Source organism: Danio aesculapii, chromosome 25 (assembly GCF_903798145.1).
Source record: "Danio aesculapii chromosome 25, fDanAes4.1, whole genome shotgun sequence".
Classification (NCBI taxonomy): domain Eukaryota; kingdom Metazoa; phylum Chordata; class Actinopteri; order Cypriniformes; family Danionidae; genus Danio; species Danio aesculapii.
The window spans coordinates 4,694,117-4,721,598 of NC_079459.1; the positions used below are offsets into that span (position 1 = coordinate 4,694,117).

Sequence of the window (27,482 nt, forward strand, 5' to 3'; positions counted from 1 at the left end):
GTTTTTATTGTGACAACTTAATTGTTTAATGTTCAATCCACTTACATTTGTAAAAACTAATAAGTTAACTTAATTCCTTCATGTTGTCCCAACACATTTCAATGGTTTGGAACCCAGCATTTTTACAGTGAATTAAAAGACTGTTTAAAGAGTATAAATTGTAATAATTTACTGATTTTTTTTTCATCAACAAGAAGCTTTAATAATATCAAATGTAATAAGAATTGTATGATTGCTTTATCCTTTTATATATTTTAATAAGAGTCAGAATGAGTGCTGTTTCATTTTTGTATGCATCTTTTATGCCGAATGACAACGAAAAATTAATTCACCGTAATTTTTTTCCATTTTCACAAATTTATTCAGTTTCCTTCGGCTTAGTCCCTTATTTATCAGGGGTCACCACAGTGGAATGAATCGCCAACTATTCCAGCATACGTTTCACGCAGCTTATGTCATTCCATACGCAACCCAGTACTGGGAAACACCCATACACTCTCACATTCACACACACACACACCCATACGGTCAATTTAGTTAATCCAATTCACCTATAGCGCATGTGTTTGGACTGTGGGGGAAACTGGAGCACCCGGAGGAAACCTACGCCAAGACGGGGAGAACATGCAAACTCCACACAGAAACGCCAACTGGTTCAGATGAGACTGGAACCAGCAACCTTCTCTAGAATCAAGACACCTTTATGGAAATCCGTCATTTTTCGACACCAAGAATGACTTGCTTCTGCACAATTTCAACAAAGCAAAAATAGTACAAGACAACTGTGCGTTATATTTGAGACATGGGGTTATTTTAGGGAATTATCACATTATGTTTGACCACATGTGTAAGTGTTTGGAAATGTACAATTTACAGACTGGGCCAGGTGCTCGGGCATTAAGAGTGCCCTAAAAATACTCTGAGAAGCTTGTAAGGAGGAGAAGGGCAGACTGAAGGATAACAGAGAGAGTCCGAGCGCTCGCTCTCACCAAGAAACAAACGAAGCTCCTCTTGCATCTGTCATGGGGGACATAAAGGCTGCTGATGACATTATAAGCCCATGCAGAGGTTTTTGTGTGTTTGTATTGTGTATTAGTGTTGAAACAAAGGCACGTTAGAGTTCTGATAAGACTCGGAGCAGACAGATGACATGCTATTTTAACATCTAAACTCCTGATCCAGCAGTTTAACGTGAGTGTTGTGATGGATGTTTTTATGCTAAGTAAGTTATTAAAGTAAAGTACGATGACTCTCAGGTCACCAGGCTCACACAATCCACTGATGTATTTCCTTTTTAACAAAATATTATAGTAACTTCATTTAATTATATTATTATTGATTATGATGAGGATGATAAAAACAATTCATTCATTCATTCATTTTCTTTTCGGCTTAGCCCCTTTATTAATCAGGGGTCGCCACAGTGAAATGAACCACCAGTTTGTCCAGCAAATGTTTTACGCAGCGGATGCCCTTCCAGCTGCAACCAATCACTGGAAAACACCCATACACTCTCATTCACAGAATTTTGTTTATCTAATTCACCTGTACCACATGTCTTTGGACTGAGGGGGAAACAGGAGCATCCGGAGGAAACCCACGCCAACACAGGAAGAACATGCAAACTCCATGCAGAAACACCAACTGACCAAGCCGAGACTCAAACCAGCGACCTTCTTGCTGTGAGGCGACATCGCTACCCACTGTGCCACTGTGATTAATAATAACAATAATACTTCTTATTAATTTAGTTGTTAACTATTGCTTCTCAAATATATATATATATATATACACTTGTGTCTATGGGTATATTTAAAGAAAAGTTAAAGACAAGAAAAGGAATTAAAAGTTAATTTTATTTGTTTCTCACTGTAACATCTGATATATTATTATCTTCTTTTATATAATTATATATGAAAGTTTGAATTTTTTTAATGTTTATTCTTTAATCTTATATACAACATTTTTATATATATATATATATATATATATATATATATATATATATATATATATATATATATATATATATATACTACCATTTTTTATGCATTATCAATGAATTTTCTGTTCATTAAGGCTGCATTTATTAAATGTAATATATATATATTTTTTTTTTAATATTTATTACAATTTTAAATAACTGCTTCCTTATTGTATGTAGTTATTAATCCAGTCATTATTGCTTTTATTACTATTACCATTTATAATAATAATAATAATAATAATAATAATAATAAATAGAGTGACTTCTGAAGGATCATGTGACTCTGAAGACTGGAGTAATGAAGCTGAAAATTCATCATTAAAATCACTGGAATAAATAATTAATTTAAATGATAAACTACTTTTGAACAGTTATTTTATAGTGCTATAACATTTCACTATTGTTGATTAAATATTAAATAAATGCAGCCTTGGTAAACAGAAGAAGCTTATTTTGAAACAGTTAAAAATCCTACTAAATATATATATATATATATATATATATATATATATATATATATATATATATATATATATATATATATATATATGTATATATCCTACGGATTACTGAAGATCCTACTATACCACAGAGGGTTAAAGAGTCCAAATATCCGCCAAAATGGATTTTTAAAAAGCAAAACTTAAAAAGCCAACTAAAGTGATTCACTTAAAAGTTTACCTCCCAAAAAATATTGTCATCTTTTAACCAGTTGTTCCAAAATTATTTGAGCTTCTGTTGTCTTTCGAACACAAACGAAGATATTTTGAAGAATGTTGGAGAAAGGTAGCCACTGACTTTGATTTTTCTGCTATGAAAGTTAATTGTTAGCCTACTGGTTACCAAAAGTTTTCAAAATATCAAAAATAAAATTTTGAGTAATGTTGGCAGCCACTGACTTCCAAAGTAGGAAAAGAAAATACGATGGAAGTCAATGTCATTATTTCCTGGCATACTTTAGTTTTAGAACTGCTGACTAATATATATATATATATATATATAAACCCAGTTCTAAGAAGCTGCTGTTTAATTAATAATAAAAAAATTCAATGAATAAAATTGTGTAACTTAACATAATTCCTCTGGATTTAGTATGTACCAGTTAATGTATTATTAATTATTTTTATTAATTATTGTTTTTTTTAAATAATGCAATGAATATTTAGAATACATACAGTTAATTAAATAAAAAAAATACATAAATCTTATTTAAAGTATTTAATTTAAATATTTAAGCCCATTTAAAAAGTTGATATTCAAATTATTCGACAAGAAAAATATATTTGTTTTGTAACATCTGATGCTTTTTTATATATAAAAGTTTATATACAAAAAAAGTATAAATATAAAAATATATATAGACAAACAAAAAAATCCACTTCAGTATCCAACGAACATTCGGAGGTCAATGGATAAAATGAAATGCTTTTAAAGAAGATGCTCCAAATGATCATAATAAGCAACATTTTCCATAAAATGAAACCCCCATCCGATGTTTGCGTCTCGAGCTCTCAGTGTTGGGTTCTGCGCGTCGGAAACGCGTCTCCATCCCGCTGCGCGCGCGTGTGCTCGCCTGGCCCATCACTCCCCTTATTTAGGCATATAAACGGTCAAATGTCGAGCAGCAGCGAATCGCCACCCAGATCCATAAAAAATACTCGGGGCCTGGAGAAGCAGCCCATTGCGGCTGTTTCCAAAAAAGTATTGAATGTCGAGAGGAATTCAGTCACCCCTCCCGTGAACGTGCGTATTTGAGAGCGCGCACAGAAGCGGCCACTCGCACTCCGGCTCCGCGTTCAGTCCCAAGCGCTTCTGACCGTCGCTCCTCTGTGGAAATTTATCTGTCCAAAGCCCGACAACCCCAAAAGCAGCCATGGATGCCATTAAGAAGAAGATGCAGATGCTCAAGCTCGACAAGGAGAACGCCTTGGACAGAGCTGAGCAGGCTGAAGGAGACAAAAAAGCAGCGGAGGACAGGAGCAAACAGGTCTGCGGTTTTTATCAGGACTTTTAAAAAGTTCTGCGTAATGCGCACGCGCCGGTCTCGGGCGCTTCTTGATAAATGGATTATTACTGCGCCGGAGTGGATTATAATATTAATAGAAGGAGTGTAAAAATAACGAATAATCATTAAAAGGATACCTTAAGCTACTTATTGTAACTGTAATGACATGTTCGTGTTGACTTACTTTTTATGTTTTTATTTTGTACAGGAAAATAGCCATACATTTACTAACCCTCGTGTTTTATTCTTTTTGTGAGTTCTCCAGTAATATTTCAGTAATATTTATTAGTTTATTAAACTCAAAATGTTCAAAAATATGTAGTGACTATAGATGATTTAACCTTAAAGGGATAGTTCACCCAAAAATGACATTTCTGTTGTCATTTAACCTACACTGTCAAAAAATCCTGGTTGCCTTAATTTTTTAAGCTGAATCTACTTGAACTTATTAAGTTAAACAGACGTAAAGCAGCTTGCATAACTTATAAGATTAAGTTAGAACATGCTTAACTTGTTTTGAGTTCAATATAACTTATTAAACTATGTCATGACTAATTGGTCATATAATGTTTTGTGTACTTTTCCTCCACTTGTTTCAACGTTTCTTCCTACTGTTGAACACAAAGGAAGATGTACTGAAGTATGTCGGCAAATAATGACATTGACTTCCATAGTATTTTCTTTTCCTACTATGGAAGTCAATGGGTACCGGTTTCCAACATTCCTTAAATTTTTATTTTTGATATTTTGTAAAATGTTGGTAACCAGTAGGCTAACAATTAACCTTCATAGCAGAAAAATCTCGAATAAAAAAGTCCATGGCTACCCTTTTCCAACAAAATATCTTCCATTAAGTTCAACAGAAGACAGAAAGTCTAATAAGTTTTCAATTATTGTTAGTTAAATAATGACAGAACTGTTATTTTGGGTGAACATTCCCTTTAAATTTTAAGTTAATCGCTTTAGTTGGCCTTTTTAAACAGCTAATGGTTTTAAAAGTATGTTTTACTTTAAATATCCAAACCAAAACACTTTTGACGGATGTTTGGACTCTTTACCCTCTGGTAAAGTATGAACTTCGGTAATATGATCTCCACAAACATTGTCAAAAAATATTAAACGAATCGCTTGAGACCACAAACAGAACATCACGAAGGGTTCAACGTTATTTGTTAATGTGATATAATACAAATTTACCTCATTTGTTATGAAAACTGTCGTTTATGCATGTCTAGTTAGAAGACGAACTAATTCAGTTGGAAAAGAGGTTGCGCGTGACCGAGGATGAGCGCGATAAAGTGCTCGAGGAGTACCAGAGCGTCGAGGAGAAGCTCCTGACCGCCGAGGAGGTCGCCACCAAGGTATTTTTTTCTGTAATTCCTGTCCTAACTTCTCTTTCTTTCCGTCTTTTTTTTCTCTGTCGGTCCCTTTCCCGCCACTCCACTTGCGCACTCTGTTTCCCGCCCTTCACTGCTGTCAATCAATCGCTCAATCACGCGCAGCTTGAGGATGATCTGCTCGCACTGCAGAAGAAACTGAAGGGCACTGAGGATGAACTCGACAAGTACTCCGAGGCTCTTAAAGATGCCCAGGAGAAGCTGGAGCTGGCTGAGAAGAAAGCCACAGATGTGAGTATATAAGGAGCTTAATTCACACCGCCTTCACGCATCTTTTCCTCACACCTCTGGCATGGCACATTATATATTAGTTTGTAAGTCTGTCATTCATCATATGTGAGAATGGTTGTGGATATTGTGCTCGTGGAGTAGCTTGGGAAACTTGGAGAACTCTAAAAAGTAACTATATAACACAATGGAAGCCTGTTTTTTGCCACAGCATAAAAAAAGCAAGAAAGGTGATAGCGATTTAATTGTATTTTTTGCTAGTCTAACTTTCCTCTCAGAAATGTGTGATTTTTACACAGAAGTTGTCAAAATAGAGAAAAACAAAGTCAGAATCTTTAAGAAGGATTTGAGAAAATTAAATTCGAGAAAGCTGAGGGGAAAACGCAAGGTTTACGGCAATTCGTAACTTTTTGATTTAGTGGCTAATTCCTATGAAATCCTACTATTTTATACAATTTAAGTACCATTTGCTAATCCCCCAATGATGTTTGGGTTTAGAGGCGAGGTTAGGTGCCACGCCTCCTTTTAAAATTCGTACATTTTCGTACAATTTGTACGAATTAGCCACTAAACTGACAAAACGTAAAATATTTTAAAATGTTAGCTTGTAATTGCGAGTTTTATACGTCTAATTTTGATATACAACGTTGCAATTAGGAGAAAACGTTAACATTACAAGATGCTAGCGCACAGTTGAAACTCAGTTTATCATTTGAAGTTGCGAGGTATGGTAAAAGTAAATTTTGGTAAAAAGTTTGGAATTCGAAATTTATTAGCGGCAAGTATGAGATAATTGACAGTTATGAATAAAAAAGTAAAAACTGTGAGATGTTGGTTCACAATTGTAGTTTAAGTCAAAATTGCTTGATAAAATGTTGAAATTCCAACACGATCAACGCAATTCGTAACTTTTTGATTTAGTGGCTAATTCCTATGAAATCCTACGATCTCATACAATTTAGTCCGATTTGCTTATTCCCCAATAATGGTTGGCTTTAGGGGCAAGGTTTGGTGCCACGCCTCATTTTTAAAATCGTACATTTTCATACAACTGAATTCATAGGAATTAGCCACTGAACTGACAAAATGTAAAATAGTTACGTTTTCCCGGGAAATCAACAACAAACAAATCTAAATTCTGAGTTTAATTCAGATACAAAGTCGCAATGTAAAGTACAAGCTTGTTAAAATGTTGCAACTCAGAGATAAGGTGAGAATTTTGAGATGTTAGCTTACAGTAATTGCGAGTTTTATGTCACAATTTTGAGATACAAAGTTGCAATTCGGAGAAAAAGCAAAAAAAATTACAAGATGCAAGTTCGCAGTTGAAACTACGTTTATCATTTGAAATTGTGAGAAACAGTAACAGGAAAGTTTAAAAAATTGCAAGATGTTTGGAATTCTAAATTTATTAGCGGCAACTATAAGATAATTCATAGTTCTGTATTTAAAAAGTAAAAACTGTGAGATGTTGGTTCACAACTGTAGTTAAAGTTAAAATTGCGAGATAAAATTCTCACAGCAATTCGTATCTTTTTCGTAACTTTTTGATTTAGTGTCTAATTCGTAGGAATTCACGTACAATTTAGTACGATTTGCTTATCCTTAATGACGATTGTGTTAAGGGGCGGGGTTGGGTGCCACACTTCCTTTTTAAAACCATACATTTTCATACAACTGAACTGTACGAATTAGCCACTAAACTGACTTATGTTTACAAAATGTAAAATAGTTACGTTTTCTGGTGAGATCAGGCTGGAAATTCTGAGAAAAAAAAAAAACGTCAATTCTGCAAAATGGAATTTAGCTTGGAATTTAGAATTTATACATTGAAATTGCGATAAATAAGTTGTAATTTATTATTTTTAAGTAATTTACAATTAATTTATAATTTATAAGGAACTTATATTGCAATCTGAGAAAAATTCTGAATTGAAAATAAGAAAAATTAAGAAAAAAGTCAAAATTGAGACTTAATCAGACTTCGAAGAAACGTCAAAATTGTGAATGTTTAGCTCAGAATTACGCATTTATAAGACACAATTAGCTGTTCTGATTTAAAAAGTGAAAGGTACACAATGTTTGATCAAATTTATGAGTTTCTAAGTCAAAAATGTGTGATATGCAATTCTGAGAAAAACGGCAAAGTTGCGATATGTTAACTCGATATGTTAGCTAACGATGCCTAGATGTACATAGGCTAATTTCGCAATTCTGAGAAGGACAAATTTTGAGATTTAAAGGAAGTTAGAACCGCGAGACAGGAAACGAGCTTCCGTATTCATTATACATCATTCCATAAGAAAAATAAAACCAAAATGGTGTCACACAAAGTGTTTTTTTTACTCACATGCATCACTCGTGATCAGTAATATAAGGTCAAACAGTCCTATATAGCATAATAATATAAACACAATCCGCATACCTCAGATCAAAGATGGAGTATTAGTGAAGGTATGTGAACATAACTACACGATTCATGATTTAAATGGCAAGACGTGCATTCCAAGATGGAAGAGAGTGAGCAGGCAGGCTGTATATATTTAGCCTAGTGCTTTATATGGTCAAGATTTGCTTCAGCTCCTCGGCTAGCTCTGCCCTTTGAGAAACACTGAACTGCTGGAAGTCTTTCATTTAACTTCCATTTAGATTCAACACTAAACTGCATTCAGAGCATTGAACGAGTAGACAAATAAAAGTCTTGGCAAGTATTTGCATAGCTTTGCATGATACAAGAGAGCTCTCTGATCGTACAGCTTAGAAAGGATCATTTGAACTTGAATGTTTTCTATGTTTAATAGATTTTTCTCTAAGTCGTTTGAGAATTGCAATAGGTGTTTAAGATTAAAATGAGCCACGGTAATTTTGGGTGGCAAATTAGTAATAAGAAGAATAAACTGTCGATTTTGTTGTTGTAAAAATAATAGATCTTTGTAGTGTGGTTTTGTATAATGTGCACTTGGACTCCCCCTTGTGTACAATAACAGAACTGCATCAAGGGTGCTAAATTACTGAAATGTCAAATTAAAATTATTTTTAACAAATATAAAGTAAACTTAATAATATTTATATATATATAAATATAAACATTTTAATTATCTTAATAATATTATATATTATATTAATATTATATTATTATTGGAGCTAAAGATATTTATGTAAATCTATGTAAATATCAAAATGTATTATTGTATTAAAATGTAGAGGACTAGTTATTTTTATAGCTATAAATGATTAAAACAAACAAATATTATACAATTAATGTTAATAAAAATAAAAAATGTATTAGTTAAATATTTTAATTAAACATTTTAATGTAACTTATGTAAGTGGATTGTTTAATATATAATATACATTTTATTATATTAACAATACAAATTATTAAAATATAACATATACCATACAGTGTACAAAAAGTAACATTAAAAATTAAATAATTATATTTGCTTTTATTATTACGACATTTTGTGAAATTGATAAATGAATATCATCATAATAATTCCTTTAATAACATTATTCTGATTATAAAGTGTGTTTTTCTTTGTTTACAATGACAGAACTAGTTAATTTTATTGCTGTTATTTAATCAAATAAATATATATTATACAATGGGCTGCATGGTGGCACAGTGATATAATTAACAAAATAATTATTATCATTGCTATTATTATTATTATTATTATTATTATTATTACATTTTATGAAATTGATAAATTTATATTATCATAATAATAACTTTAATTACATTATTCTGAGTATAAACTATGTTTTTTTCTTTAAATACATCAACATAATTAGTTATTTCTATAGCTAATACTTAATTAATAAAATAAACACAAATATTATACATTTATTGGTAATAAAAAAATCAAAATGTATTACTTAAACATTAAATGTATAATTTTAGCATATTGTAAAACGTACTGTGTAAACGGATATTTGTATGTTTGTATTGATTTAATAATTTTTCATAATTATAATACAAATAATTCAAATATAAAACATATTGTTATAAAATAAGCAACAAAATAGTTATTATTATCATAATTATTATCATAATAATAACTTTAATAAAATTTTTCTGAGCAAGTTTTTCTCCTCCTTTGTACAACAACAGAATTAGTTACTTATATAGCTATAACTTAACAAAATAAGCATATAAAATAATCATAACATTAATAATAACAAACATTTCCTGCACAATAACATAAGTACAGTTATTTAAATACTTATTAATTAATCTAAATATATTGTTATTATTATTAATAATTCTATATTTATTTAAAATAAATTATATATATGTATATATTTTAATTATCTTTATAATATGATATTATTATTCTAAGTACAATACAATACTATATTTTGTGTGCAATTACAGATAATAATAATAATAATAATAATAATAACAACAATATATGGTTGATATTATTTAGGTCAATAATAATAATAATAATAATAATAATAATAATAATAATAATAATAATAATAATATATTGTTGATCTTATTTGGGTCAATAATAATAATATATTGTTGATCTTATTTAGGTCAATAATAATAATAATAATAATAATAATAATAATAATATTAATAAATTGTTGATCTTATTTAGGTCAATAATAATAATACTAATAATAATAATAATATTAATAAATTGTTGATCTTATTTAGGTCAATAATAATAATAATAATATTAATAAATTGTTGATCTTATTTAGGTCAATAATAATAATAATAATAATAATAATAATAATAATAATAATAATAATAATATATTGTTGATCTTATTTAGGTCAATAATAATAACAACAACAACAACAATAATAATAATAATAATAATAATAATAATAATAATAATAATAATAATAATAAATTGTTGATCTTATTAAGGTCAATAATAATAATAATAGTAATAAATTGTTGATCTTATTTAGGTCAATAATAATAATAATATTAATAATAATATTTTTTTAAAATCTTATTTAGGTCAATAATAATAATAATAATAATAATAATAATAATAATAATAATAATAATATATTGTTGTTATTATTATTTAGGTCAATACAGCAAATTATTATATCAATTTGTTTACAAAACAACAACCTCATTCAGTTCTGGTCGATGTTGTTTTTGTCCCTATAGAGGGCGCAACAGGACAAACCAAAAATATCCGAGGAGGCTCAATAACAAGTGTCCCCTCTCCTCTGAAAGCCCATCCACAGCTCAGTCTCAGCACCAGCAGCCCGTCAATCAACATCAAACAGTAACATCCAATTAACATCAATTAACATCCAAACATTTCCCCTGCAACAACCTACAGATAATAAACAAGCATCATACACACACTGAAAACAAAGCGTATGAAACACGTTCACCTCTCACATGGAAACACGCTCTAGTTTATGCTAATGACGTCGTCTGAGGCTCGCCTATGAAAACATGGGCACTTCCGGTGTGATCTGAAAGCGTTGCTCCGCGTCCTCGCGCGCGCACTTACACACAGTCGAGCGGCGTCTCCGGTGTGCGTTCATCTCAAGGAAACGCGTTCATTAAGAGGCTTATTTGGTGTCAGGATGGCGGCTACATCGCTGGAGGCGGTCAAACGGAAGATAAAACTGTTGCAAGAGCAGGCGGACGGTGCTGAAGATAAAGCGGAGAAACTGCAGAAGGAGTTGGCACTCGAGAGGAAAGCCAGAGAAACAGTAAGAACGCGCAATTATTATTTGCTCGAGTGCGCGCAGTGACATGCGACACGCGTCACGTGCATTTCAGCCGTGCAGGAGTTGATTTAAACAGTTTAATGTGGAGCGGATATGACCGTGCGCTCGGTGATGTGCCGTATTAACGTAGCGGAATTTATCTGACGCCCTCTGCGCGCTGTTTGCAACCCTTTAAACAAATGTAGCATTTCAGCTTATGTAGTTCACCCGTGCCGCGTGTGTATTACAAAGCAGAAGGCGAGAATTGAATGTTTGAGGGTGTGATTATTGATATGACGTTGTTTTGTAAATAAGAGTTTTAAAAGGTGCTGAATAACGATGAGTGATTCGTATCAGAGGGAGTTGTTCATTTGAGTCGACTCTTGGTGATGAATCAATTGTACCAAGCCTGCTTAATCGAATCAGCATACGACTGGAAGGACTTTTGAATCATCAATCTTGTAATTAATTTCATAACTCCTAGGCTAATATTGATTGAATTGATAGCATGTTTTTTTTAATGACAAGCATTTTCATTCAGGAGATTAAGTTTATTAATTATTTGGTTTTTCTTGCAGTGCAGAATTCTATAAAATGTGGTATTTACTGAATCAGACTGAACTAGGAAATTAGCAAATGAAATTAATCTAGAAACCTAATAATTTGGATTGAGTCGAAATGAATCAGTGAATCGGTTCTTTTGAACGGAATTGTTCCAAAGAATCAATTATGCATTTAGTTTCTGAATAATGTCATATTTGAACAATTTGCAAAAATCAGTTAACCTTGCTTTAACTGGTCCGACTAATAACTTTATTCATGTAGTTTAGCAGTTGGAATATTAATAATAATAATAATAATAATAATAATAATAATAATAATGTCTAAATGATTTGCTCGTTTGAGTCACATGAACCAAATAATAAAATCGAATCAGAATAACACGAATAAACTCAAACTCTTTTTTTACTGACACGGAAATCTGTCTACCAAAACACATAAATAAAATAGAATTATTAAAATAAATTTTAGGGTTTAACATGCTCAAAGCATGTTTGTGCTATAATTTGACTTGTATATCTTGGGTGCATTAAATTGGTCTTGCTCTTAAAAACAGCCTTAAATCACCTACTGATTACATTTAAGTCTAAAAGAATCAGTTGGCTCTTTGAACTGAACCACTCAGCTGAATCTGACACATGTAGTTGCTAAATGTCTGATTAGTTGCTGAACAAGATGCTAATTTCAGTCAAATTAACCAGTTCACTAAATTGAATCAGGATTACCCTGAAACTCTTGAAACAAATGGATAGGCAGAAACTGTTCAGGTTAAACATGATCAGCTTAGATCGGTTTAGACAAGAACTGATGAACTAATAGAATTTGAAGTGAATTGATGTTGACATTGTAAGAGCATTCAGATTAAATAATAAAGTCAGTCTTTGATTAAATTTATAGGCTTTGCTGAAAATAAGTGTGCAATTACATTGACACTAATTTGACTTATGATTATTGAGATAAAATTGGACAAAAAAAGCAACCTTAAGATATTAGAAATTCTTTAGATGACAAGGAGTCAGTGAGTGTTTAAATTGAACTAAATAAAAATGGACAATGGATTACAATGGAAGTTGCTGAATGTTTGAACGAGTCATTTGAGTTGGTTCTTGATAATGATTCAGTTGAATCAGTTCTTGACTCTGAAATCAATTCAGAAACAGATTGAAATGTGCAAATGTTTCTCAGATTAACAATTAATTGAGTCGCTCTGAAATCTGCCTCTTCAACACAAGCAAATTTAGTTTGAATATGATTGACTCTAAAAAATAACTAGTAAAGAACAAAAATCTATGAACTGATGCCGATTTTGTACTTGCGCAAACAATAATGTGAATTAACTAGAATTTAGTTTTTTGTAATTTGTCTAAACATGATTAATTTCATTTTTAGAAAAAAGTAGAAATTAGCCATCCATTTATTAACATAATCGTTTGATAAAGAGTCGTTTCTTTGAACTGAACTGTTTTGTTACGTTTTGTGAATTCTGAATCACAATGTCTGATTCATTCTAGTTGAATCTTGCTAATGATTCAGTTGAACCAATTTGTAAAATCAAATCAGAGTGAAGTTTTCCCCAAATCGAATGTGATTGAAACCCTATGAACGGTTTTCAAATCAACATTTCATTGTCCCGATCACCGGCCAGTTTATTAGGTACCCTACTAGTACCGGGTTGGACCCACTTTTGCCTTCAAACTTTAATCCTTCGTAGCATAGATTCAACAAGGTGCTGGAAATATTTCTCAGAGAATTTGGTTCGTATTGACATGATAGCATTACGCAGTTGCTGCAGATTTGTCGGCTGCACATCCATGATGTTAATCTCCCATTCCACCACATCCCAAAGGTGCTCTCTTGGATTGAGATATGGTGACTGTGGAGGCCATTTGAGTACAGTGAACTCATTGTCATGTTCAAGAAACCAGTCTGAGATGATTCACACTTCATGACATGGTGTGTTATCCTGCTAGAAGTTGCCATCAGAGGATGAGTACACTGTGGTCATAAAGGGATGGACATGGTCAGCAACAATACTCGGGTAGGCTGTGGCGTTGACACAATGCTCAATTGGTACAAATGGGCCTAAATGGTGCCAAGAAAATATCCCCCACACCATTACACCACCACCATCAGCCTGAACCGTTGCTACAAGGCAGCATGGATCCATGCTTTCATGTTGTTGATGGCAAATTCTGACCCCACCATCCGAATGTCGCAGCAGAAATTGATACTCATCAGACCAGGCAATGTTTCTCCAATCCTCTATTGTACAATTTTGATGAGCCTGTGCGTATTGTAGCCTCAGTTTCTGTTTTGATGCCTGAATGCATTGAGTTGCTGCCATGTGATTTGACTGATTAGAAATTGGCGTTAACAAGCAGTTGAACAGGTGTACCTAATAAAGTGGCTAGTGAGTGTATACATTATGGACCAATGAAACTCATAATGAACCAAAGTAATAGAGAGGAGTTTTGTTTGAAAACGATTCATTTTCGAGAAGGCAGGAAACAATAATAACATCTGAAGTATGTTGACGTTATTATTACTCCCATTTTAAGAGTAAAATATTACTCAAAATATTGAAATTACTCAAAATATACTCAACATTACTAAGAGTAAAATATTACTCACATTTTTGTAAATGCCATTTATTTAAGTGGATAACTTTCAGACAAGGAAACAGTTTTATTATTATTATTAAATGGATGAATAAGTCATGCCTGCAATAAACTGAAAACGGCCTTATAAATATGATGAATATTAGAAATGCCCATGATGAGTCTAAAAGAATCAATGAGTTGAATGTTCTGAACTGAACCGTTCAAAAGAACCAGTTCACAGAAATGAATCCAGCCTCTTGAAACGGCATGTTTAAACAAACAGAGAGCGTGTTGTTTTCACCCAAAACTTTGAGATTGCTGACGACATCCCTGTGCAAGACTATTTTCAGTATCTTGTTGACGGTCGTAATTGGAGAATCTGCTCATGATCCAGTTAGTTAAGTTGTGAATAGCTCCTTGTTTGATGACAGTTTATGTTGGACCAGGTGCTCTGAATCTAATCATTTTAGCCTAATAGCCTAGAGCAGTTTAATAATGAGGGAAATGTGTACGCCTGATGTACTGTAGTGGTGAAGGTCAGTGTATGTGAAGGCTTTGTGAAGCATTTCAAGATTCCAGTGACAAGCAAATTGGCCGTTGTGATGGAAATTTTTAACATTGATGATCATATATTGATGATTGACAATTTTATATTGATGATTGATTAAGGTTTTGGTAAAGTAAAGATCAAATGCGTTATAATCATTGGGATATTATAGCTATGTTTAATCTACTGGTTGTTTCTTATCTAAAACATTGTAACATTGTCTTTAAAAATGCCTGTGAACCAATAGCCTAGTGGTTCGTGCGTGGACATATAGCACCCAGGTGCTCACGGCGACCAAAGTTAGATTCCCGGCCCGAGGTCCTTTGCCGACCCTTGCCCTCTCTCTGCTCCCCATACTTTCCTGTCTGTAAATCTGCACTGTCCTATCAATAAAGGTGAAAACCCCTATAAAAATAATAAAAAAAATAAAAAAAATGCCTGTGAACTCATACTTCACCAAACGCAATGCGACGTGACAAACAAATACTATCCATTCTTTTAAATATCAGCCACTGCACTCCCAAACAATTGGTAAGGGTTCTAGTCTAATACATATTAAACCAATTTAACATTATTAGTCACTGACTAATTTTAAAACTGTTTTGTTTTTTCCTTCAAGATCTGAGGCTAGGGCTGAGCGATTAATTGAAAAGTAATCTAAATGGACATTCAGAACCTATAATCGATCTAATTTTTTTCAATTACTTTCTTTACTGCATGTGGAGTCACGTGACCCTGCTCTGTTAGGGTTGATTTATACTTCACATCTGATCTCTGCTTAAGTAGAACCATAGACCCATTCTTGAGCCTTACTTTGCACTACGTTGATGATGATTGGAAGCTGCGCCACAAATATTTTCCATTACATTAAAATGATCATTTGCGTTAAAATATTTGTTTACAGAAGATGCAAGAAATGCACTGTTTAAAATATTATTTACAAGATGTCCAAGAGTTATTTTATTTAGAGGAGATACTGCTTATTTTCCACTTTTAAATTGAAAAACATTGAAAATAAATTTGTTTCTAAAAGTGAAGGTTATTTATTTTCACCTTTTTTATAGGAAAAAATTGACTTGGTTTTAGGCAATGTGTGTTTTATTTTAGTTCAACGTTGATGTCCAATAAATAATCTAAGATCGTAGATTGTGTGTGTTTCCTTCAATTATTTTAAAATTAAGGAATGCACCCTTCATTTAAAAACCTCTCACTTGTGATACGTGAGCAGATTTACTGTACAAAACCTGTCAGTAAACTATAAGGGCATAAATTAAATAAATAAATTAAATCCTTTATTAATTGTAATCGAGTTAAAGGGCACCTAGGTTACCCCTTTTTCCGAATTTAAAACAAGTCTTTTGTGTCTCCAGAATGTTGTGTCTCCAGAATCTTTAAAGTTTCCGGTCAAAACACCCATCAGATTATTTATTAGATCTTTCAGAAGTTTGCCATTTTTAGCTCTGAGCATCATGTAGCTGTTTTTGTGGACTGTGCCTTTAATGCTAGTCCGCCCCGCCCACCGCTCTCACGTGCCTGTCAGTGTGCCTCAATCTCCGCCTCGGCTGCGTCAGACAGCAGACAGACATGAAGGAAGCAGATCTCGCGTAACGTTTGTGAGAAATACCACAGTAAGAACTTTCCCAATGATTATTTGATGTATTTGTAGTGGAGTTGCAATGATGAGTCACACACAATGTCGTTACGAAGTTCACACACACACACAGATACACACACAGACAGCGCGCGTTTAGCTTTGCACCGTTTTTGCACAGCAAATGTGACAGGATACACGTTAATATTCACTGCTGTATGGATATCCGTTATGTTAATGTACAACATAAACCTGATTTAACGTCCACAAACTGGGATTGAAGCATCTTCTTTTATAATTGTACTGACATGCGGCTGTGCTGATAAAGTAAAGCTGAAGTAGGTTGCACTTTTTTTAGAAACGTTTTGAGCTTGTAAAGCTCATTCTTGATCACATTTGATGATGATTGATCCTAGCGAACTGAACAGATCTTTTATTCCAGGTTGCCATGTTAATGCGTGGCTGTCAATCAATTGAGTGGCCAGGGAAACCGCACTCCTACGCCACGTTGCGGTCAGCCTCAAAATAAAAGGGATTTGGATCCTATTTTAACGTCAGGAAATTTTTAAAAAGAGACTTATTGTGTTTATATCACCCCAGTATGACTGTGGACATACTATACCTACACACAGCTTGCAAAAGAGGATTTTCATCATAGGTGCTCTTTAAAATGTTCAAATAATCAAGATTGATTTTACGCCAAACCACCCAGCCTTTATCTGAGGGAAATCTGCAGCTGCTTTCAATAGTATGACAATAAATATGACGTGAAATAATGTTCAAACTCACATTGGTAGCATTTAACGCTGAATAAAGCACATAATCAGTACCTGAGGTGATCATTGTCTTTGGAGTTTATGCTGTTGTTTCGCCGTGAGATTGTGGAAATAGAAACTGTTTCTAAAATATACATTTTGCGCGTTTCTGTCATAGATGATTTGGACAAACTCAATTTATCACGAAAAAAAGGCCTTGTAGTTAGGACATGATGCTTTTACACCTTCATTTAACAGTTCATTTGCTTTATTTGGTGCAGTTTGTTTAGGCAGGAGTGAAAGCAGAAATCGTACTCAAGTGCGCACCAAAAGCAGACCAAACCAAGCGTACTGAGAACAGCTGGAGGAGGTGGTCTCAGTACACGTTAAAAGAACCCTAGAGTGGTTCGTTTGTGGTGAGAACGTGAACTGACCCAAGTGCAAAAAGTACTTATCTTTTTTTGGACTAAACCAGCTGCCGTAGTCAGTTGCGTCGTGCATTCTGGGATGAGAAAAAGTTCTCTATTGCAAATATGGGAGGTCACGGACAAACGTGAGGTTGTGATGAGGTCCTGCTGACTTTTCCTTCGCGTTTTGTTTACTTGCGTGTGTTGTGCGTGAGTTTCCTGTGCATTAAAAATGCGCATTTAAAATGTAGTTCAGGAACTTCATCTAGCCATTGACTAATGTGGATGCTGTCACTGCTTTTTCAATTGGTTCAGAGTAGTCACTCTGGTGTACAGCCAAACCAAAGTGGCTGAAAATGCTGCACTGTGTCATTTTTAACTTTGGTCTGGACCAAAGGAAACCTATTACAGGTGTGAAAGCACCCTTAGTCATTCCGAAATAGAAAGCAATAACTGTGCTTTATGAGTTTAGTAATTAGTCTGTCCTATCTTAACAAACCCATTGAAGGAAATGTAGAAGTTCAGATCAGGCTGTCAGGGTTATCTGTGGTGCTTTCTGGTTTTTCATATCAGTATAACATGCACTTTGCCCCCCCCGTGTATTTCCCTTAAGTGGAAGGCCTTTGCCTATCGCTGGGCTGGGACTTAAGCAGAGGTTATTTGTCAAGCTATAAAAACATAAATGCATTGTTTTGTTTTGACGGTGGAATAGGTCTGTTTAGCATGAGACACTTTTACATTGGCTTCAACATATTTATCTAAAATGCCAAACAAATGCAGATTTCTTATTAGCAGTGATAAAAGAGTACTGAAAAATCACGCTTGATTATAAGTACCATTGCTTGCCAAAAATGTAGTGCAAGTAAAATAAAAGTATCTGTTCTTAATGCCACTCAAAGCAAGTAAAAGTAGCCCTTCTAAAAGTACTTCTCAATGTTTTACACTTTGAGAATTATTCTGCAAATAAATATGTAGCTTACATCAGTGCTATTTATTTATTTTTTTGTTATATTCTTTGCCATTCATAGACTATACATTTAAAACGTGAGGTTAATTTTATGTTAAAACGCATTACATTAACAGAGCTGGGCGATAAATTAAATTTATTGATTAACTCGAGTGTAAAGTTTACATCTATTTGTTAGAATAAAAATCGTTTTTCACCCTAACACTTGATGTTCCCATCTGGGCTCCTGTAGTTTCCCTCCACATTTACCATAGAAATACACAAACAACATGCAGCGAGTAGAGGAGAACTCCCAACAAACAATTTTTGTGTTTAATAGACGTCTAATAAACATCTAAACGGAGACAGCTTGGCTAAAACCAGGCTAAACTTGGTCTGTCAGTAAAAATCTGATAGATGTCTAAGAATAGCCCAAAACTAGACTAGTCGTCAGATAGACTGATTAGACAGACTTTATATGCGTAGTCATTCATTTCTGTTTATTTGACAACTAGTCTAGTTTTGGCCTGTTCTTAGACGTCTATTAGATTTTTACTGACATTCCAAATTTGGCCTTGTTTTTTTAGCCAAGATGACTATGTTTAGACGTCTATTAGACATCTTTTGAAAATAAAAAATGCTTGCTGGGATGTTGTGCTCTTTTGAATTAAATTAAGAACAGCACAAACGCACAAACATGCTTCCCAAAAATGGCACATTTCATGGCTCGCAGTCTTCACCGCGAGACTTTCACATTTGTAACTGTGCGCACAGTGAGAAGTAATGGATAAAACAATTAATGGAAAAGACTCGCATAAGGAACTTAGAACCCATAGATGTATTTAACACAGAGACGTTTGTTACTTTAAATATCAACACTGACAACTCGATCAGTGCGCTATATTGATCTACCAGATGCAGCGACCCCACGCAAATAAAAGCAATAAAATGCAACCCAGTAGACTAATGTGAGTAATTTATATGAACGGATATGAAAATGTCCCCTTTTTAGCAATCATTAGGAGTTTACGTTCACTGTAATTGTATAAAATTTGTATTATTATTATTATTATTATTATTATTATTATTATTATTATTATTAGTTTAAAAGTCTTGTATGCAATTATAAATGGAGCTTGTGAAATTTGATCTTTTAAATGACAATTTTTTTTATATCCTATAATTATGATAAGGTTATATAGATTAAACTTCAACTCCAAGCTTTTTTTTTTAAATAGTTTAATCGTGAATTGATTTTTATTTTATTTTATTTTATTTTTTTTAAAAAAAAAGCCATTTTGACCAGCCTTAACTAAATCTGTCAAGGGGTCATTATATACCTAAAACAGACAGGGATTCTGTTTAGAAATGACCTATTATTTGACTATATTATGCCACTGTATTAGCCTCTTTTCTAAAATAGTAGAACGTAATCTATTAAAGTAATTTTCTCTCAACTAATGCTGCAGGGTGGTATTCAGACCAGTTCATATCTGTAAATTGTCCTCTTAAACAGTCTAATAAAACAAAACTCCCTTTATTATGCATTGTCAAATATTATCTTGCATGTAGTGTATAATATAGCTTTGATCCACCTTCTGATATTCATGTTGAGAAGCATTTATTGTTTATACAGATAATTTATTTACATTTTATTGTCGTCAGTTTGTTAACGACAAAAGACTTTAGCAGCTCGGAGAGCAGGTTTGACAGAACAGACACAAATAAATGCAAACGTATTAACAAGAGGAAGAAATATGAACAAAAGGTATTGCTAAATACTGCAATGCAAAAACAAAGCACCACATACTTGATAAACAATCTAGTGCTGAAGATAATATAGATTCAGACTGGATATTGATGTTTTAGTTGTATATTGTCAATGAAGGTCAAGAAATCTTTAAGACTCCTATATATTAGGTCTTTTATAATAAATTTGGATTAATATAAACTTATTGCAACCTACAGTGTGCATTAGGAGGCTATAAATTTGCACATCCAGCACTTGTTGTATTGCAAAACATATGTGAAGCGTAAAATGAAAATGGCACATTTCAATTACCATCCTTTCCATGCACGAATTATCTAGCCATTTGCATTTTATTATTTGCATTTAGCTTTAGCACTTGCCATCCGCATTTGAACCACAGCCCAACAGGATAGCACAGTTTTGCTCCTTTAATTCACACGCTTCATACAAGCATGCATCTGAAATGATCCATGTTTCATTTTAGCCAGCTACTGTAGCATGACCAGCCGTGTGTGTTTGGCCTTTAACAGTGTAATCCATGTAGGTCCTCTGAGACTTCCTCATACAGCCGGTTAATGTTGTCCCAGAGGCTCTGTAATGATCCCATGGCCTAGTCCTGTCTCATCCATTAGCATTATGGGCTATATGGTGTGTGCAACCACAGCAGAAGGAACTGCTCTGTCTCGGTAGGTTTTAAAGGGGACTAATTATGCAAAAATCACTTCTACGAGGAGTTTAAACACAGTTGTGTGTATATATATAACCAGCTTTCTGTGGTTAAAATGTGATCATTAAATTTTTTATAATCAGACTTGATAAAAACAGTCTGCGGAAACACTTTGATTGACATTCTCGCTTTGTACGCATCATCAGAAGGGAAAAAGCCCCGCCCATTATTGACCATCTCTCCCTCTTTAGCATAGGACTTGTATTCTTGTATTTGAATCTGCCACTATACTGACACACAGGCATTTGTAGCTCCGTCCTCTTTTAAGAAGAGCACAATCTCATTTGAATTTAAAGCGACAGTCAACAAAACAGCATAATTAAAAGCCTGAAAGGGGCAGTTTCAAAGAGTTCTAAAACATTTTTTGTGGGATATTATGAGCTAAAACTTCACGTACATACTCTAGGAACATCATCAAACCTATTTTACATCTTGTGAAATAGGTCCTCATTAATGAAAGCTAGTACTGAGTAACACTGCTGTTAATAACCAAAGTGACATAGTCATCCAAACCTGCAATGGAAGTTCCTCATGCTGAATGGAGCCGTCAGTGTTTGTGTGGTTGGAGTGTCAATGTCTATGTGAGCTGTGTGCTGGATCTGATTGAGTGTTTACACCCGTTTCTCTGTGCTCTTCAAGGCTGAAGGTGATGTGGCGTCCCTGAACAGACGTATCCAGCTGGTTGAGGAGGAGCTGGACCGGGCACAGGAGCGTTTGGCCACTGCCCTGCAGAAGCTGGAGGAGGCAGAGAAAGCTGCCGATGAGAGCGAGAGGTCAGTAAAGGACACTGACACTCACTGTACAGTTAAAATGCAGCATATACTAGGGCTGCACAATATATCGCAAAAATATTGTTATCGTGATGATGGTATATGCAATATATGTATCGCAGATGTGTGATAAATTACATTTATTTTATGCATTGGATTAATTTTGACCAATCAGATGGGGCCTTGCTATCTTTATCTATTGCTATTGTGACATTTACATAATTAGAGTCCAGAGTAATTCCACCATTCCCAGTTCATAATAGTCCAAAAGGTGGTCATAATAGTTAAACATGGCAGTTTGTTCATCTTTTAGGTTGCTTCTCCTTTGATTTTTCTCCTTTACTCTCGCGTTTGTCCATTTCTGAAATGATCGCATGTCAGAAACACTTTAATAATTACGTGCACACTGATTATCATCAGCTTAAGAAGTTCGTTATTTCAAATATAGATGCGCAGCGAGCTCACGCGAGAACCTCTCGCGCTTTAGATGGCCTTGTAAACAACTACGGTGCACAGGCTAGATTTTGCTCTTCTTGGCTTTTGGCTGTTTATCAAGACGACGACAAGGTTTGTTTAAGCTTGGGTCGACCATGGCTTGTTATTATATGTATATATTATTAGGATGTAATGTCTCGGCTGTGTATTTTAAAATGGCGGTTTCATTGTTTTACATTCACCTGTCTTGTGCACGAGCTAGTGACGCTTTTCTGTCAACCAATAGTGTTCAGCTGCGCGTCTTGCTCCACCTTTTGGTACCCTTTTATTGTGCTAGGTGCCCTTTCGAAAGGGTACCCAAAAAGTGGTACAGTACGGTTAGCTTTTTGATACCTTTTGACAGTGGAAAAGGCTGTAAAAGCGTACCGAACCGCACCGCTCAGTGGAAACAAGCCATTCGTAGCTTAATCAGCTACACGTTTAAGTAATAATGGAGTAATTGCCTCAGACAAACACAAAGCATCCAAACGTTGTGCTGTTTTAATTTTCTCCATAAATAAAACTTGTATCAGAACTATCTAAAGGGTTTGTCAGTGGTCTTTTCTCAGCGAACACAGCTGATGGCTGCTTAGCAACTCCAGACACTACAGGAACGCAATCTCAAGAGCACATTGAAATTTTGTGAAGGGAACTACCCACCACGTGTTTTTCATGTGGTTTTGGATGCAATATTTGAATGGTCCCCTTAGGCTGTGGAATAATTTGGAGTAGTAATATATGGAAGTATAATATACTCAAGCCTGGATCTACTTTAGCTGTGCATTTATATGAAAATAACCGCGTACTTTAGGGGTCATTCACACAATGTTTCCACTTAAATGTGCAACTTTTTCACATGATAGAAATGTGCTTGTTTTGAAGCACCATGCACATGAGTGCTGGATGTCAAGTTATCATCAGTGTCAGTTCCAAAGTAGTAAACCAATCAGAAGAGCTTGGAAGTGGGACAACCGTTGCAAGTGTCAGCTCATAGGCAGTCAGTGGCTGTGTCCGAATACCCTCATGCTTTTATACTGCGCATAAAAAACAAAACATAACACTGCTGAACGTTACGTCTTTCGTTTTTTAAAATGAACCAGCCCTTACAATGTTCATCAGCCAATCAGAATCGAGCATTCAGAACCCCTGTAGTATAAAAAGTAAGGTACTGTTGATCAAGTATTAAATAATAATTATTGCTGTAGCTTTTTACATTTGTATTGTCTCAAAGCAGCTTTACAACAGGTGCACAATATTGTATTACAATCAAAATCAGAGAAGTTTATAAAAAATAACTTTAATTACCTAGTAACTAATAGCTTTTAACCGTTAAAGTTATTTTATATATATATATATAGCATAGTCAACCTGCGGTTATATAGTAAATAGGTGATGTCATTGTGTACATGTTCAATAACCTGTATTTGTGTATTAAGTGTATGTGTAGCATCTACTGTGCTATACTGTATGCCATCATCGTATTAAGCAGTAATGGCAGTGACAATAATGGAGTTTCTCCATAGTGCCCATCCCTAGTGCGTACAGCCCTATAGGATACAGTAAATCAGGCAGTGAAGTGTGTGGAGTGTGTGTAGGACCGTCAGCAGATCGAGTTTGTTGAGCTTCTCCACTCCCCTGCCTCCTCCTCCTCCTCCCCCCGCGCTGTGACTGTGGTTTCTGTGTTCAGCCTCCACTGTTGTGTTGCTGTTGAAATGACAACATGCTGCCACTTCCTAGCCTTCACCGCACATCTGGTGCCCTGCATAAAGACTGTTTGTGCGAGCGCTGAGGGAAGTCCTGTAATCTGCTAATCAACAGGACCAAACGCTTGCATGTGTAGCTTTGTAGAAGTCTTCGATACATGTGAGCAAGCATTAATAATAATAATAATAATAATATTAATTAATTATATTAGGAGTAGTATAATTTATGATAGTGGTGTGTGTATGTGTACTTATTTTTTCAAAACTCTGTGTGTGTGTGGGGGGGGGGGGGGGGTTGTTTTGTTTTTAAATGAAGAAACTCTTTTTAAAATGTACATGGTTTGCTTTTTCATTTTAAATATGCAAATTATGTCAATTATGAATTTTAATTATAGTATGACTATTTTAATTCATTTATAATTATAAATAAACGATGTACAATATTTCAAGTGATTCACATTTTTAAAATCTATAGTAAAATGTTATTTAATTATTAGTTGTATTAACATATAAATGTATTTTAAATGATTATGTTCATTTATAATTATATTTAACAGAGCAAGGAATTTTTCACAGTATTTCCTGTAATATTTTTTCTTCTAGAGAACATTTTGTTTCTTTTATTTCAGCTAGATTGAAGGGGTGGTCCACTACGACGACATATTTTGAACTTTAGTTGATGTGTAACGTAGCTGTGTGAACATAAACAGCATCTGTAAATGTAAGACACTCAAAGTTCAATGCAAAGGCTTTTACATAGTTAGCTTAGCAAAACCTACAGCGAACGAATTTGGGGACTACAAAAAAATACATCTGGGCTGATGAAATCATAAATACTTCCGGTTACATGCATTCACCATGCGCATACACCTCGCGCAGCAATGAGGCGTGGTCAGAGGCGCTGTAATGTTATAGCAGAGAAAGCTAAAATGCCATCCAAACGCTGCTAATTCCTTCTGTTTCTGTATTTGGGTTTCCAAAGGACACGACACAAAGACAGAAGTGCTTACAGTTCAACATTAATTATGTTGCAGAGTTTATAAAAATATATAGATAGCATTTGACAAAGGACAGCTTCCAGAATCTCTCCCAGTTCAGTGCTGGATTCGGCTAAAAACTCCTCCAACAGACGAAGGTGTAGACTGTGAGCCACAAGCTCTAAGGAATTTTATTTGTTAAAATTGATCAATTACAGGCACAGTTTCTAACATTAACATTATGTTGTAGCGAGGACGTAAACAAGGATGTAAACGACAGAAAATGCTGTTTGGCACCGCTAACAATTTAGCAACAAATTCATATTTATCTGTCAAACCCACAATCTTCAGCAGCGTGTGCAATGTCTCTCTATGCGGACGCTTTGTCTCTCTATGCGGCTGCTTTCCGTTCATTCTACATCTCAAATAACAAACTCGCAAAAGATATTTTATATTATGTTTTATATTACTTTATACATGCTTCCGAATATATGTGAAAGACACTTGTCAGATATTATTTTAGAGGTTCAGCTGTGTGCTCTTCATTTTCTGTCTAATTCAGCTACTGTTTACACAGTGCTAAAGCGTGTGCTTGTAGGGGCGTGACGTGGAGCCGATCCGCAAATCACAACACATCATGTTAGCTGACCAATCAGAGCCTCTTGAGGGCGGGCTGTCGGAGGAACTAGGAAATATGATAGTCGTTTTCATGTTAGCTGAGTAGCTGTATATAATCAAAGTAAGATATATGAACAAAAAATGTGATTTTTTTTCTACAAATGAAGCATGAGCACACATTGTTAAAATACACTGACCACCTAAAAACAGGTATAATAAAAAACATACAATTATTATTTTTAGAGATGTTGAAAAAAAATCTTTTCGTTAAACAGAAATTGGGGAAAAATATAAAAGAGTAAAAAAATCTGACTTTATCTCTATATTTTAGTGCATTTTTATACACAGTTTTTCAGAATATTATTGCCTCTAAACGAATACATTTTAATTTCTTTAACCTTGAAGCTGTAGTTATTTTTAAGTTTAGTTTTTTTTAAAGCCCTTGAAATGCCAGCACATATAGCAGAAAGACCAAGGGCACTGCAGACGCTTGTAGTTGTGTGTTGCTGTTTTTGGCCTAAACAACTGACGTGAGCTGTTTGCGTAGAGCCAGTGTGTTCCTGAATAAACAGCAATTTATGGAGGCACTAGGCTGCGTTTCCCTCTCTTTGTTTGTCCATACAGAGGCCTTCTGTCTGAAGCCCAGCACTGAACCACTCTGTGCCGAGACTTGGTCCTGATCTTATGCGCCCTCGCCTCCCATCTCTGTTCTGGCTTAGAGACTGGCGGCAGGGACTGAAATGTGTATCACAATATTTTCTACTATTTACTGTGAGAAGGATACAAGTTCATCCAGGAGGTTGTTATCGCAGAATAACGCCTCCGTGAAGCGGATCACTGTTGTATAGTACTCAACATTTTAAAATGAATCAAATGTTTTTTAAAATAGTCTTGGGACAAGAATAGACGTTGTTCTATAGTTTTAGGACAACTTTGAAAGGTGATGATCCACTTTAAATGTTGACTACTTTATAAGACTGAAGGGTTTTATTCTGAGAAAACAACCAACCATCCTGGATGTACTTTATCCCGCTTATTACATGACTACTTGCCACATTAGACACAACAATGTTCTGAGCCATAATCATTTATTAATTTTATTTTAACAGCAAAGCTGACAAAAACGAAAACAGCTGGAGTATACACTAACCTGCGCATTATTCAGTCACAAGATGGTGACATATAGTCAAAAATGCTGACAGAAACGAAACCAGACGAATAAAGCATATGCTAATCTACATTTTTATTAATTTACAAGATGCCACCAAACAGTAAAAAACGATGGCGTGACAGACAAGCAGGTGCATATGAATATGAATGTATGTATATGGATATGAATATATTCACTGAAGGTCAATGTGATTTCAAAGTTCCTGTGTTATTTAGTGGTTGTTATCTTGGGAAAATAACACCTTGGAATGTCACGACTGACCAATCAGAAGTATTCCAGTCAGCTGGTAATAAGTGATAATTATTCATACGTATTATTAGGGCTGCACGATACTCTGAAAATATGCGGTATGTGATGTTGAGTATTGCGAGAACTATATTTCTTGCAATATAACATTTCCCTTGAGAAATGATATTTAAAAAAATAAAAATACTAAAATAAACAGGAAATATACAGTTGAAGACAGAATTATTAGCCCCCCTTTGAATTTCTATTTTATTTTTTAAAAATATTTCCAAATGATGTTTAACAGAGCAAGGAAATTTTCACAGTATGTCTGACAATA

At 34.2% G+C, this 27,482-nt stretch overlaps 1 protein-coding gene across 8 annotated transcripts in view; it reads left to right on the plus strand.

Annotated features, from left to right (window-relative positions):
* The first annotated feature begins 3,728 nt into the window (after nt 1–3,728).
* tpm1 (tropomyosin 1 (alpha)) overlaps nt 3,729–27,482 on the plus strand; it is a 57,151-nt gene continuing 33,397 nt past the window's right edge. The window contains exons 1-4 of one of the 8 annotated variants that reach the window (XM_056451633.1): nt 3,731–3,974; nt 5,228–5,353; nt 5,495–5,620; nt 21,844–21,977. In XM_056451633.1, the coding sequence (XP_056307608.1) occupies nt 3,861–3,974; nt 5,228–5,353; nt 5,495–5,620; nt 21,844–21,977 (500 nt within the window). In that variant the 5' untranslated portion in view covers nt 3,731–3,860. Of the gene's footprint in view, nt 3,975–5,227; nt 5,354–5,494; nt 5,621–11,129; nt 11,324–21,843; nt 21,978–27,482 lie in introns of those variants that run through there. The other 7 variants (XM_056451634.1, XM_056451630.1, XM_056451629.1 and 4 more) reach the window with 7 other exon arrangements.